Below are 15454 nucleotides of genomic sequence, written 5' to 3'. Positions count from 1 at the left end.
ATTTGATAAAAGAGATGGTACGGATGCGACACAAACATGTGCTGTTATATTAATTCATCATACACAGGAGTTAAAGAAGGAGGCCATGGAGTACCGCATAGTCCTTGATACCATCAATGAGGTGGGCAGTGCCCTTCTAGAACTTGTGCCTTGGAGAGCCCGTGAAGGTCTAGACAAACTTGTCTCAGAGGCCAATGAGCAGTATAGATCAGTCAGTGCTACTATTGGACAGAGAGTTGATCAGATAGATGCTGCCATTCAAAGATCACAGCAGGTAAGGCAACTTAACAGTGTATGGTTGTAAGAAAGTTGTGTTTTGCAGTGTTTTTTTTTTTTTTTTTTCCCTGAAAGTTGAAAACTATCCAAAGCTATATCGATTTTGGCTCCCTCATATCCATCTATATTATATAAATCATGCAGCTGTTTATACCAACTTGTTTTAAAGCTTTTCCTGCATTTTTCTTGAACACTAAAATGATTGCAGACAAGGATTTTTTGTGTTTGCGTTTTAGGGAAAACATATACATTGTCACATTAGGGGAGGCGTCCTATTGAAAATCTTTCAAGACAATAGGTTATCTGAAACAGAAAATTGCATCATGTGCTCCACAGTGCAAGTTGTCCTTTTCAGAAGTTCCACACTTTAGTTAAAAGGTGGAGGATCCACTTGGTCATCCTTATTCTTATTCTGTAAAATTTGCAAAAAAAAAGTCCAAATTTCAAGATATAATTTCGCCGCCAATAACATTTTAATAAAAATTTGTACAGTTCCCAGAATTGTTTGAATAAAAATGTCAGCTCTTCCTACAGACAAAGGCCCCTTCCACACTAGCGTTTTTCACGCGCGAGTTCTGCACGTGCTTTTGACGCGCAGAACTTGCATTGCACTCTGTCCCATTGTTTCCAATGGGTCTTTCCTCATTTGCGTTGTTTTTCACGCGTGTGCTTGCGTTTGTTTTGATGCGCGTCAAAATCGCAGCATGCTCTACTTTTGCGTTTCACGTGCGTTTTTCCCGTCCCATTCAAGTCTATGGAGACGCATCAAAAATGCATTGCACTCGCAAGCATTGCAAGTGCAATGCGTTTTAAATGGATGGGTTGCTAGGTGACATGAATAATTCGAGATTGAGCATTTAATTAAAAAAACACAGTGAAGAATAGATGTTTCCATACATCTGCAATGTCTTCTTCACACATATATATTGTTCTTCACATACTATTTTGTTCGCACCGTTCCGCGCGTATCTCCCGACAAGTAAGCAGATGTGCCGAACATCTGTAATCTATTCTTCACTGTGTTCTTTACTGTGTTTTTCACTTAAATGATCCTGTGTTCACTGTTTTTATTCTATTCTTCACTGTTCTTCACATCTGCTAACTTGTCGGGAGATAATATACGCGCGCGGAACAGTGAAGAAAAGATTGTAGATGTTTGCATACATCTGCTAACTTATCAGAAGACATTCTTTTTCAATTAAATAAAACATTTTATTCCCGAACCATGGTCCCCTTGAAAAAGTCCCATTGACTTAAAAAACGCACGTGAAAAACGCAGCGAAAACGCAAAAAAAAAAGCGAACAACACGCGCGTGAAAAACGCTAATGACTCCAAGGAAAAATGGAACAAAAACGCAGCGAAAAACGTCAGTTTTTCACACATTGCACCCTGACGTGAAATGCAACGCTAGTGTGGGCCAAACTACAGCTCAGTACTGCTAAGGGTGTCAGAATAAATGACAATATGTAGAAACTTTATTTTTCTTAATTTTTTTTAATTTGTTAAGTTGATAAATCTAAGCAAAGCTATATATACATTTGGTCTCTCCATAATTAGTGTGACCCTAATAATAAAGGGGATGCATTATTTGGACTGCACAGTAAAAGCCCAAAAATCATAATGCTCCCCCAACCAAATTTCTTCTGTAAGTTTATTGATGAAAATGTTATTAAAGTCTGTTGTGCTACAATTCAGTTCTCCTCTTATTGAGACCTTGACTTCAGTAGCTAATGGATATGTTTATACATTAAGCACATCCCCAGACAAAGTATTTGCACATAGTAATCTGTGTTTACATTCCACATAATAAATACATTGGATACAAATGTATCCAGTATTGCTATGAAACATTATATTAATCACAATGAATAGAAATAATGTAGAGAAGTCGACTCAACTCAAATGGGTTTTCCATCCCAGACATTTTTATTAGATTTCCTCAGAAAACCAGCATGGATTTCTTATAAGTTGAGGACCCATTTAATGGGAGCACTGTGTGGTCTGTATTGAAATATTGGAAGGTTTATTAGGTGCATAGACTTGAATGGTGAGACCTGCCCACTTAAGCTGCCACCTTTTATTGTCTTTGGATGGTTGGATGTGATTCAGTGGGTGGATGCTGCTTCCTAATATGGTGAGAATAGGTGCTCTTTTTATAAGTGGAGGTCCTAAAAGTGTTTATGGCATAAATGTCTGAGATGGGAATGCCTTATTGATTATCCTTGTTTGCTCTACACTAGAGAATCCCTTTCATGTAAAGTAAAGGTGAGCTGCCATTTGTACAATCAAAAGTGCTTCTTGGGAAAGCTGTGAAGTCAGATACAAGTATATTCATCCTAAGTAACACAATTATAAAGTGTCTGGTGCTTGTAGGCATGTCCTAGAGGAGGTACACCTAGTTTTGGACTTTTTGCTTCTTGTGTAATTGCTTTTTGTTTTGCTATTCCTGCAGGCTTCTGCAAATGTCAGTGTCTGTAAATGTGATATGTGTTCATGGGACATGTGCTTTAGAACAACTTGTTTTCTGTTTCTAGTGCTCTGTTTGATAGTTCTTGTTGCCTCCTCATTTGTGTCTGTGATGTCTGAGGAAGTATATAAACTAATTTAATCTTAAATATGACAGCATCTGAGTTTGAGCTGTGTGCATAAAAGAACCCATCTTGACAGCTCTCTTGACGTTTCTGTTAAAAGGGATCAAAGTTTATTGACTCGTCAGCCTTTCAAAATGTCTGATTGATGAGGGTCGAAATATTTAAAAGAACAGAGGTCTGATGCCCCAAATACGAATAGAGCAGTTGTTCAAGCATGTGCACTTCTAGCAAATTCATTTCTATAGCGATGCTAAAGAGACAAGAGATGACTTGGCTATCTTAAGCAGTCTACTAAAGTTTCAACTCGCAACCTGCCCCCTCTATTTATATGGTGAACGCAGGACCCCCTATTCTTGTCGTAGGTGGACAATTCATAATTGAACTGAATCAAATATAATTAGGCTTTCAACAGACGGGTGGTCCATTACTGCAGCAGACAGGCTGTCACTGACCATGTGATGGAAGAGAGGCAAAAATATTGAGATTGATGGCTTCTCACTTGTGGAGCCATCAATTCCTCCCCCAAATGTCTTCCTCTGTCGGCTAAATATTGAGACATGCTCAGGGAAGCGATTTATATGCACTATGCAGTTGGCGCTCTGAGCTAACTGCAATTGATTCTAATAATAATAAGATTCTAAATGGCCAAGTAAAAGCTCTGTACACAAAAGGAAGGTCTCCACTGCCTGTAACACTAGTCGGCCTCAGACTCCACAGCATACACTAAGGAGCTACATCACTGAAAAGGTACTAGCACTTTAAAGACCATATTGCATCACACCCCTATGAAGAGATGCTAAATAATTATTTAATAGGCATTTCAAGTATTCGCCAACAACAGATTGTCAGAAAAGGTATATTTATCCCAAGTATGTTGACTTGTACTTGATTCCATATTTCAGTAGTACTGCTCAGGCCTTGATTCTTAGACCTGTATACGGCTGTGAATAAAAGTCAACAAAGAAACTAGAAGAACAGTATGATTAATAAAAGTAGCTTTATGGCCAGTATATGTTGTTAAATAAAGGTGACCTGCCTTTCTGTTTACGTAATAGCTGTGGAGATGTCACTTTTTGATGTTTAGTGTGTCTGCAATGCGTGTGCTTCATTGTCCTCCTTCGTCTTTGCTCCTTTCCTGCCAGTACGAGCAAGCTGCTGACGCAGAGCTAGCCTGGGTGGCTGAGACCAGGAGAAAACTTTTGGCACTCGGTCCAGTCTGTTTGGAGCAGGATCAGACAACAGCTCAGCTCCAGGTGCAAAAGGTAGGAGTACTGCTTATCATGTGAATTCTTGAAAGAAAGTCTTTCTACCTATTTAGGATGTACACCTAGTTGTGTTTTGGTGTTTTCTAGAAATGTACTTCATTGTCAAGTGTTTAGGTCCAGCACTGGAAAAAAGAATGTTTTGAGTCGAAATAATAGTGAGGTTTTTGAAGGAATGAGATGTGACTGATTTTCCTTGCATATTTAATTCTGATAACATACAAGCTTAATGGAGTTTGTTACTTGCAGGCTTTCTCTGTAGACATTATCCGCCACAAAGATTCTATTGATGAGCTGCTTGGAACACAAGAAGAGATTCTGGGGACATGTGGAGAGGAACAAAAGGCCACTTTGCAAGTAAGTGCAAAATTACAGTCTAACCTGCCATCTAATGTATCTAATTTTATATAGGGCTTTGATTAGTGCTTACATCTGTATTTATTGCAGGAAAAAACCAAACTATTGCTGCAGCAATATGACGACGTCAGCCACATAAACTCAGAACGCTCTGCTCGCCTGGAACGTGCTCAGGTCCTTGTGGGTCAGTTCTGGGAAACCTATGAGGAATTAAGCCCTTGGATTGAAGAAATGAAGGCCACAATTTCCCAGCTGCCGCCTCCTGCTGTAGATCATGACATCCTCAAGCAGCAGCAAGAAGAAATAAGGGTAGGGCATATTGAAGATAGTCCTGTAATACAAGCTATTTTTAAAACCGTCTAAATCTCTGTGTGATTTCCCAAGACACAGTGCAGAAATTAGACCAGATATAACTGTCTGAGGTGATGTTCTCTGCTGACCCAGTATAACGTTTTACACAATGCACTTCATCCTATTCATTAAACAATTCTGTCAGGAACAGAAGTTTTACATTTCCTGCTTTTCTGAAATTGCAGCAATTAAGAGAATCTGTTTCTGAACACAAGCCTCATATTGACAAGCTACTAAAAATTGGCCCACACTTATGTGACCTGAACCCTGAGGAGGGGGCGGCCGTTCAGGAAAAGTACAGTAACGCAGAGGCGGTCTACCTGGGAATAAAGGAAGATGTGCGCAAGATGGCAATAGCATTGGATGAGGCACTTGCACAAGCTGCTCAGGTATAGTACCTTACTGTGTCACTTGGCTTACTGTAGCAGAACCTGTAGCTTGACACATTGTGGACCAATACAAAACTAATGTAAAATATCAATAGAATAGAGCTAACACCCACACTACTAAACACTGAGCTACACAAGTACATTTGTATTAATTAACTATAACTTCAGGGTTATCAAGTTAGCACCTTAAAAACAGACAGATGTTAGACACTGAATAGTTTTGTCCAAGTTCTGGTCTTTTAAATGGACAATATTGTTTTTGATTTGCAAGTGATATGTTTCCTGCATCCGTTCTAGTCCCCATACCATTTGCTCCATAGTCCAAGCATTGGCGTGTTTTATTTTACCCTTGTGGTATTGTGCTTGCATTGTTGTGTTGCTGTGGTTCATGTTCCACTAACCCCCCATCTCTCCTCTCATCTCACATCACCTCCCTTTCCTTGTGGAATGTGTTAACTTTCTGTTGTGCTGCCATGGTAACATGTCCCTGTCGGCCTGACTATTCTGCATTACAGATTGGGGAGGTAAGTGTCATCCTGCTTGTTAAGTTTCCCATATCAACATTTGCCTGCTTTTTCATGTCCTGCTTCTTCCATGAATTGTGTTTTTGGCAGTCATTCATAAACCTAACCATATCTATTGCTCTGTTAGTTCCATGACAAGGTAGGACCGATGTTGGAGACACTGGAGAGCATGGCGTCTCGCCTACATATGCCCCCTCCAATTCCTGCAGAAGTGGATAAGATCCGTGACTGTATCAGTGAGAACAAGAATACACTTATGGAACTTGAAAAATTACTGCCCTCCTTTGAGGCCTTAAAACATCGTGGGGAGGAGCTTCTTAGTCGCTCACAAGGAGCTGACATGGATCCTGCAGCAAAAGGTAAGCAAGCAAGTAAAAATCTCTGATTAAGGCTGCTTTCAGACACACATATGCTACACCCCGGCCTGGACCCCAGCGTGGTATACGTTCGGGTAGAGGGTTGAGCACTCCTCACCTTTCCCCTCTCCATAGGAAGGCGTGCTGCCATGCCATACATAGGACAAAAGATAGAGCATGCTCTATCTTCTTTGTGGCGACAACATGGTAACCACAGACGGTTGTCAACGTACTGTGCCAAGCTCAATACACTTCTATGGCAGCTGTATTCTAGCTGCCATTAGTACGAGTAGAATACGGCCACCATATATGTGTGTGTGTGTGTGAAAGGGGCCTTTAATTGCTTTGTTGTAACTTTGTGACTTTAAAAGCAATCAAATCCAAATGCTTAGATTTCCCTGGGAACCAGTTCTTCATGCTCCTTTTAGGTTGCTATAGTTAAAAAAAAAAAAAAAAAAAAAAAAAAAAAAAAAACTTCTTTGTAAACCATTTGGTAGTGAATATTTGTATTTTTTTATAAAAATGCTATTTACATGACAAGGCCCCATGTTTTTTTGTCTTGCTTTAGCCATTCAAGATAAACTGGATCACCTTACATTCTTCTGGGAGGATATCAAAACCAAAGCAGACGAGCGTGAAATGAAATTGTTGGATGTCCTTGAATTGGCAGAGAAATTTTGGTTGGACATGAATGCACTGCTAACAACAATCAAAGATACACATGAGATTGTCCATGATCTGGAGAGTCCTGGAATTGACCCATCAATGATTAAACAACAGATTGAAGCTGCAGATGTAAGAAATCCGTAAAAAGAAGTTTATAGGGTAATTTATCAGAGCTTGTACGCCAGTTTTTTGGCCTACAAGTCCTGAAACAATCACAGTCCTTACAGCTATTTCCCCATTAGCGCCACCTCCACGCCAAGGGGGTGTGACCAGCAGCTGTGCACTAGCTTTGCCCTGCAAATATTCAAGCCAGAAAATTTGCAGGCTGTAGTGCAATTCTACGCCAGGCAGGTTGTACAATAAATGTCCCCCCATATTTAGGGTGCCTGATTCAATTTCCATAGATGGTTGAAAACTACTTTCCTCTCTTTAGTCCATTAAGGAGGAAACAGATGGACTTCATGAAGAACTGGAGTTTATTAGGATCCTTGGGGCTGATCTTATATTTGCTTGTGGAGAAACTGAAAAACCAGAAGTAAAGAAAAGCATTGATGAGGTACGTCACATAGAAATTGCTGATCAGTGAAGGAAGCTATACCATGTAATGCATCAGACCTGTTTTGAGAGAATTTTCATGCTTGCAATGCACACAGAAGTTCCAAGGGTTTTTCTACTCAAGAGTTTTGTTGTAATTCAACACTTAATGCTCCATAACAGATACCATATATACTTGAGTATAAGCCTAGTTTTTCAGCACAAAAAATGTGCTGAAAACCCAAACTCGGCTTATACTCGAGTAAAAAATATATCAAAACACACCTTTCTTGCTTCCCCCGCAGCTGGCTATATACTGGGGCAGGGGGCTGGCTATATACTGGGGGATATGGGCTGGCAGGCTGTATACTGGGGGGCAGGTGCTTGGCTATACACTTTGAGGCAGGGTCTGGCAGGCTATATACTGGGGAGGCTGTGACATGCATTTCCCACCCTCGGCTTATACTCGAGTCAATAGGTTTTCCCAGGTTTTTGTGGTAAAATTAGGGGCCTCAGCTTATACTTAGGTTGGCTTATACTCGAGTATACAGTATATCCATAATGAGCTGTTAAAGATGGGTGCAGATGTCACACAGACCAGCGGTTTGTTGCATTATGCAGCAAACACCCAGCAGTAACACCGATTGCGGCTGTTAAACTTTTAAATGATGCTGGCAAAGTCACTTGTGGCATTTAAATCACTGGTGGCACGAGGGCGCCACTAACTTGGGAGGATTGTTGTTCCCTGTGACGTCCATTTCCATGAGTCTTTAGATGACTCCAGCAGCGGTCAATGGGAGAGATCTGACATTGCCAGTGTATTATCACCACCATTAATGCCCTCTTCTGCAATACAGTCGTATTCCTGAAGATAATAATAATCTGACCTCATACAGTATGAGATCTATAAATACAGTAAAAAAAAAAAAAATTGTAAAAAGAACAAAAAGTTCAAATCACCCATCTTTCCCTAGAAGTGATATAAAAATAAGCTAAAGAAATAATAAACTTGTTAGGTTTTGGCAAAATGCCCGATCTATCAAAATATAAAAACTTTTTTTTTTTTTTTCGGCAGTGACCCCCATTAAGATATATAGCAGCAAAATGTCCAAACACCACTTATTTGCCATTTTGCATCACATTAAAAATGTAATTAAAATTGATCAAAAGGTCGTACAGTCATCAAAATAGTATCAATGAAACCGTCAATTAATCTCGCAAAAAAATTACACTTTACACGGCTCTGTATACTGAAGTAGGAAAAAGTTATTAGCACCAGAAGATAGCGAAACAGATTTTTTTGTTTTCATATACAGGAAGTCCCCAGGTTACGTACAAGATTCAATAGGTTTGTTCTTAAGTTGAATTTGTATGTAAGTCGAAACTGTATATTTAAAGGGCACCTACCACCACAAATCTATCTATAAAGGTAGATTGGGTGGTAGGTGGATCAATGGGACGTGAGGATAGCCCTTTTAAGGGCTAATCCTCACGTCCCCACACTTTTTTGATAACTTTTATCAAACGAGGGCGAGGGCTACGTGGAGCTGCGCGCTGAAGATGGGTGAGTAGGAGGGGTAAAGAGGCTACCGGGGCATGGAGTAGCCGCCTCGTGTAACCTCAGATGCGGCTACTCCACGCCCCAGTAGCCGCATAAGGAAATTTGAATATATATGTAATAAAAGTTATCAAAAAAATGTGGGGACGTGAGGATTAGCCCTTAAAAGGGCTATCCTCACGTCCCATTGATCCACCTACCACCGGATCTACCTTTATAGGTAGATTTGTGGTGGTAGGTTCCCTTTAATAATTGTAGATCCAGACAATTTTTTTTTGCCCCAGTGACAATTGGAGTTTCAAAATTTTTTGCTGTAATGGGACCCAGGATTATCAATAAAGCTTCATTACAGGCACTTTACGGCTGATCACTTCAGCCTAGCACTATAGTAAAGCATTCAGAGAGCTTCACAGAGAGCGTCACAGAGGGCAAAGGGGTCCGTCTGTAACTAGGGGTCTTCTGTAAATCGGGTGTTCTTAAGTAGGGGACCGTCTGTACAAGGTTTTAATATTTTAAAATATATTAAAACACCTTAAAACCTATATAAATTTGGTGTCCCTGTAATCGTACCGAGCTAAAGAATAATCATATAATTTGTGTTATTTTACCATTTTCACTGCATTTGGAAATTTTCCTGCTTCCCAGTACACCGCATGGCATAATAAATACCATCACTAAAAAGTACAATTTGTTACGCAGAAAATAAGCCCTCATGCAGCTCTGTACATGATAAAATGAAAAGGTTGTAGATAAAATGAAATTTACAAAAAATGACTGCCTACTTGAGGGGTTAAAGTGCACACTTTTTGAATTTGCCATTCTTATTTTCCACTGATTTTAACATTCTCTTCCTTGGTTAGATGAACGTAGCGTGGGAAAATCTGAAGAAAACTTGGACAGAACGGTTGGAGAAACTGAGAGATGCAATGTCCCATTCTGTGCAATATCAAGACACCTTGCAGGTAGATTCCTATAATAGGTGATGCTAAGCTAGTTAAAAATGAAGTAGACAGAAATATTTGGTTAGATTTATTATTACTGCAGCATTCTATGCAAATGCTTTGACACCAGGAAAAGTACTAGACTCCGTGTGGGTGACTTGTTACACAAGCACACTGTGCTTTGACCTCTCTATAGGGCAGTGATGGCGAACCTATGGCACGGGTGCCAGAGGTGGCACTCTGAGCCCTTTCTGTGGGCACCCACGCTGTTGCCCCAGGACAGAGTTTAGCAGACAGCACGGGAATCTTCCGGCTGCTCTCAATGCTCTTTTAAGATGACACATCCTTGACTGATTAGAACTGCAGAAACAGTGAGAAGGTGTGAACAGGGCCAGATTATCTTTTGATGGCCACATGATTCTTCCAGTACAGAGAGACCCTGGAGAGAAGCTATAATGATGTCTGAATTTGCCCTCCTGCTTTCAACTATCTTGATGTACTCAGGGGGCCAGTAGGATTGATTGTTGTGGAAGAACATGGAGCAATAAGTTACTGTTTAAATTGTCAAGTTGGCACTTGATGGTAAATAAGTGGGTTTTGGTTTTAGTTTGGGCACCCAGCCCTTAAAAGGTTCGCCATAACTGCTATAGGGTAACCACTGGGACAGCAAATGTTCTAATGTTTTAAGCCTCTATTGTGCAATAACCTTGCAAATTGCCTACATTTACAGTTAATCTATAGATCCAATGAAATGCATGGTGAAACAATATACTTTGACACACAGCAAAACTTATTGAAGTATGTAGTGGGTTGGAGCTGATCCCTTGCACAGCAGTTTGAATTCCACATCAGAAACTGGCAATAAATTAACGTGATCTGTAAATACGTAGCGGAAATAATTTTCTGCAGGTTCTTTTTACACAGCCTGTGGATGGATTTTTACAAAGCTAATATGTTGCACATCCATATTGCGTACAATTGGTCTATAACTAAATAACCAGTAGTTTAAAGTAACTGATTTTTATTTTAGGCAATGTTTGACTGGTTGGATAATACGGTCATTAAACTTTGTGACATGCCACCTGTTGGAACAGATATCAATACAGTAAAGGAGCAGATCAATGAAATGAAGGTAAATATAACTCCTTAAAATATGAAATACATTATTTTGGTCTAATGGTTTAAAAAATCCATCTATTGAGTATATCAGAATATATCCAATGTTGTTGCTTCGGTATAAATTAATTATTCATTTCCTTTGGAACTAGGAGTTTAAAGTGGAGGTTTACCAGCAGCAAATTGAAATGGAGAAATTAAATCACCAAGGAGAACTGATGTTAAAGAAAGCTATTGATGACACAGATCGAGACATCATTCAGGGACCGCTCACTGAACTGAAACATTTATGGGAGAATCTTGGAGAGAAAATTACACACAGACAGGTGTGGAATGTGTCTTCCTAGACAATACATAGCAGAAACTACTAAGACTTCTGCATTGTAAACTGTTAAAGCTAATCTTGTTGTGATTCAGAATATTTAGGAGCAATACTTTACTGGAGGTGGCTTACTGCATTTAGATTTATCTTGTGTCATTGAACTTACTTGGGGTTAAGCCCCTGCTAATGGTGAATTCAGTTTGCCTTTATGACCGTGTGAGGTAAAATTGGGAAGCAGTTAAGCATTAGGCCCCTTTCTGATATGGTCTTCTTGGAAGTACATGCCCACCCTTCATTTTGTTTGTATCTGTTGTCTGTAGCACAAACTGGAAGCTGCCTTGCTGGCTCTTGGGCAATTTCAGCATGCTCTAGCAGAAGTTATGTCATGGCTGACACACACAGATGAATTGCTGGATGCTCAGAAGCCCATCAGTGGAGATCCTAAGGTCATTGAGATTGAACTTGCCAAGCATCATGTAAGTAATGAAGCTTTGTATACAGTTGTGGTTGATCTCCATAATGATGCTTTGTGGATTTATGTTTTTACGAAAATATGTCTTACATTGTAGTCACATTACATAATATTAAAGAGTTCCTTCTTATTATTCTTGTAGGTACTGAAGAATGATGTTCTGGCTCACGAGAGCACAGTGCAGACTGTCATCAAGGCTGGGAATGAGCTGCTCGAGTCCAGTGCTGGAGATGATGCCAACAGCCTAAAAATGCGCCTACAGATGCTGAACCAGTTGTGGGAGTCTGTACTACAGAAAACTGAGGAGAGAGAGCAGCAGTTGGATTTTGCTCTTCAACAGGTTTGTAGTATCAACTTTTAGGTTTTTACCAGTGGTCGATAGTGGCTTAACACCCTGGTGAGGGGGGACTAGACTACAAAGTTTGAAGCAATACTTATAGAGGGAAAGAAAGAAGGTATGTGGCCACATAGTCATAAACTTTACGTGACATTGACGTGTGATAACTGGATATTTTCCTTCCTGAGATCTTCTAGCCACTCTCAGCAGGTGGGCGGTTGGGCGGAGGTTAGCTCTCCTCACCCCACACCTTTTCATAGGAGCTCGGTGACCGCAAATCCGGCAAAAGATAGGACCTGTCACGTTGCTGTGAGACACAGGCCCACATTTATTATTAATGAGGCAAACTGCACTCCACATTCATGAAGACGGGACCTTGAATGTGGTGCTTCTCTGCATGCAATCACAATGCATAAACTGAGTGCAACAGTTTTTTTTCTGGTGCACTCAATTTAAGGGGGTGTGCCAGATTTCTGTCGTACTTGTCGACATAAATGTGGTGCGCAGTTCAAATCCGCACCAGAATCCCGATTAAGTTTCAGGGAATTGTGTTGCAGCCACAACACAACACAATACTATCAGAAACGTAACATTAATATACGTGCAACCAGTATTCACATGTATTTATGTGCAAAGTGTCTTTATTAAAAAAAAAAAAACCTGGTGCAGGCCAGTTAATAAATATGGGCCCCAGTATGCTAACCGCACCGTGACCAGGTACCATAGACCTCTATTGTGGCCATGATCTGGTCACAATTATGGTTGTGTGCATGAGACCGTGGGATGTTTTCATGAGTTTTTCAACACATTGTAAAGGCACACCGGTCATAATTGTTACGGGGACTGTAATGTTTTTATTGTGCATTACAAATTTTGTCTTGCATTGTAGGCTCAAGGTTACACTGGTGAGATAGAAGATTTCATCCAGTGGCAGAGCAGAATAGAAAGCCAACTTTCCGTTGCAAAACCCACTGGGGGACTTCCAGAGACCGCACGGGAACAGCTGCAGGCTCATATGGTAAGAAATTATTCTGTTGTCTCCAGTTTAAGTGATCATAGCAGAGGGAGGGGTATCCTGGGAGAATACACAAATTATTATGGAAGCGCTAAGTCATTTACTTAATAACCAATTACTTAGCAGTTAGTGTTAATAAGAATGTTTTAGTGTATGTGCACAAAATTTATAACTGGTAGCTTATATATTATTATGATTGTCATTGAACATAAAGACTGTGAACAAATTGTGACTTTTTGGAAAAGGGAAGGGGTGTTGGGCAGGAGGTTATAGAGGTAGAACCTGTATCTTTTGAGAATTTATGACATTCTGTTGTTATGCCATAAACTTTCATTATGGGAATACATATTTATGGTGTGAAATTTCCGTTATGTTTCCATAAAGAGTGAACATATATGTTAACACATCTTCTGTATTTTTGAAGGAACTCTATGCTGAAGTGAAAGCAAATGAAGAGCTATTTAAACAACTTCTGGACAAGGGACAGCTGATGCTTTTGAGCCGAGATGATTCTGTAGGCTCGGTCACAGAGCAGAATGTGGCTCTTCTGAAGAGAAAATGGCAAAATATTAATAATAAAGTAGAAGAGAGAAAGGTAAGTGTTCTATGCATCTGACTGGACAACGCTTTGGTTTTCTGTCATATTTTTGGTTTCATGACTGCACTAATGGGATATTGTAATTCATATACCTTTTTGCAAATATACTGTATTTTACCATGTCATTTGTTTTATAGAGAACATTTATGATTTGTAGTGTTGATTTGGGGAATTTTTCTACCAACAGGCAAGATTGGAAGAAGCTCTCGGCCTAGCCACAGACTTTCAGAACTCATTGCAAGACTTCATCAACTGGCTGACCCAAGCTGAGCAGAGCCTGAACATTGCACCTCCTCCTAGTCTCATTTTGGACACTGTTCTTTTTCAAATTGATGAGCATAAGGTTATTTCCTGAAAATATTCAGTTATTCATTTTTCTTTATCTATCACAGCTTTTAGATGACATTTCTTTTTGTTTCTGTTTAGGTCTTTGTAAATGAGGTTAATGTACATCGGGAGCACATTATTGAGTTGGACAAAACTGGTAACCAACTAAAGTTTCTTAGTCAGAAGCAGGATGTTGTCCTGATAAAGAATCTTCTGCTTAGTGTCCAGTCTAGATGGGAAAAGGTGGTTCAAAGATCGGTGGAGAGAGGGCGCTACTTGGACGATGCACGGAAAAGAGCAAAACAGGTTTGTATGGGAAAGATGCATATGCTAGAAATGTGGCTCAATTTGTGCTAAAAAAAGGCTTTGGAAACTTTAAAAAGGCAATCGATCCTTTATATATACATATATTGTTTAGCTTCAGATGGTTACACATATTCAACATCCTGGTCTGGAAAACAAAAGGATTAGGTAGCACAAATCCAACTGGCTAATCTGGTCATTTCACCATAATCTACCATCAGGAAAAAGTCAAGTGGGCCCATTCGCATTAGTTGGTCAATTGAATCCATGAAGAGTAGTCCACTTGGCCATAGACTACAAATGGAATTAAACATAACACAACATCAACTCATTGTGCACACCTTCTGTCTGTTAGTAGTGGACATTTCTCTATTTTGTGTTTTAGTTTCATGAAGCCTGGAAAAAATTGGTGGATTGGTTGGAGGAAGCAGAGAATCATCTGGATTCTGAGCTGGAAATCTCCAATGATCCAGACAAGATCAAATTACAGCTTTCTAAGCACAAGGTTAGCTTGTCTCAGATCTGTTTCACACACCTTCATGTTATATCAGATTCATGTTACTGTTATTACCTATCCTGGTTATGTGTTCTTCTTTGTGGACTAAGTTTGGCATTTGCATCTGAATTGTTTGAATTTGTGGATTGTCCATCCTTTTTTTAAAATAGGAATTCCAAAAAACATTAGGCAGTAAGCAGCCAGTGTATGACACAACTGTTAGGACTGGACGCGCGTTAAAAGAAAAGGCCTCACTAAGTGATGATGTACAGAAACTAGACCATCTTCTTGGAGAAGTAAGGGATAAATGGGACACAGTGTGTGGCAAATCAGTTGAAAGGTAATTTAGCAAATTTTAATATTATTATTTTGGTTGCTCAGCTGCCATTACTAATGTTGTATACTACCTGTTTGTTTGAGATGGTCACCTCTATAATTTGTTCATACATTATTTGTTCAAACATTTATTCTACATTCTGCTTTTGCTGCGTTGTGTCTTGACTTGAGACTCTTTGAGCACACGCAGCCACACATTAATGGTGCTGCAGATTCTTGCTCCTCCTCCTGCTGACAGAGGTGGGAGATGGCTGCATTTTTTTTTTTTTTTTTGAGAAACTACCGCCATTCTCAATTGCCTCTGAACTAGAAAAGCAGATGGAGGC

At 39.8% G+C, this 15454-nt stretch overlaps 1 protein-coding gene across 27 annotated transcripts in view; it reads left to right on the top strand.

Moving 5' to 3' along the window:
* Window positions 1–15454, top strand: part of MACF1 (microtubule actin crosslinking factor 1) — a 209448-nt gene that overhangs the window by 176907 nt on the left and 17087 nt on the right. For 25 of the 27 annotated variants that reach the window (XM_072136538.1, XM_072136545.1, XM_072136544.1 and 22 more), the window contains 19 exons: window positions 68–274; window positions 4011–4130; window positions 4380–4487; window positions 4578–4796; window positions 5024–5227; window positions 5879–6110; window positions 6676–6902; window positions 7207–7329; window positions 9726–9827; window positions 10837–10938; window positions 11075–11248; window positions 11565–11720; window positions 11859–12056; window positions 12943–13071; window positions 13493–13663; window positions 13854–14009; window positions 14093–14299; window positions 14682–14801; window positions 14963–15132. In XM_072136538.1, the coding sequence (XP_071992639.1) occupies window positions 68–274; window positions 4011–4130; window positions 4380–4487; window positions 4578–4796; window positions 5024–5227; window positions 5879–6110; window positions 6676–6902; window positions 7207–7329; window positions 9726–9827; window positions 10837–10938; window positions 11075–11248; window positions 11565–11720; window positions 11859–12056; window positions 12943–13071; window positions 13493–13663; window positions 13854–14009; window positions 14093–14299; window positions 14682–14801; window positions 14963–15132 (3125 nt within the window). The other 2 variants (XM_072136528.1, XM_072136534.1) reach the window with 2 other exon arrangements.

The sequence above is a fragment of the Engystomops pustulosus genome, chromosome 2, assembly GCF_040894005.1.
Source record: "Engystomops pustulosus chromosome 2, aEngPut4.maternal, whole genome shotgun sequence".
Classification (NCBI taxonomy): domain Eukaryota; kingdom Metazoa; phylum Chordata; class Amphibia; order Anura; family Leptodactylidae; genus Engystomops; species Engystomops pustulosus.
The sequence above is the reverse complement of the archived record's forward strand: the minus strand, read 5'-3'. Positions and strand labels throughout refer to the sequence as shown.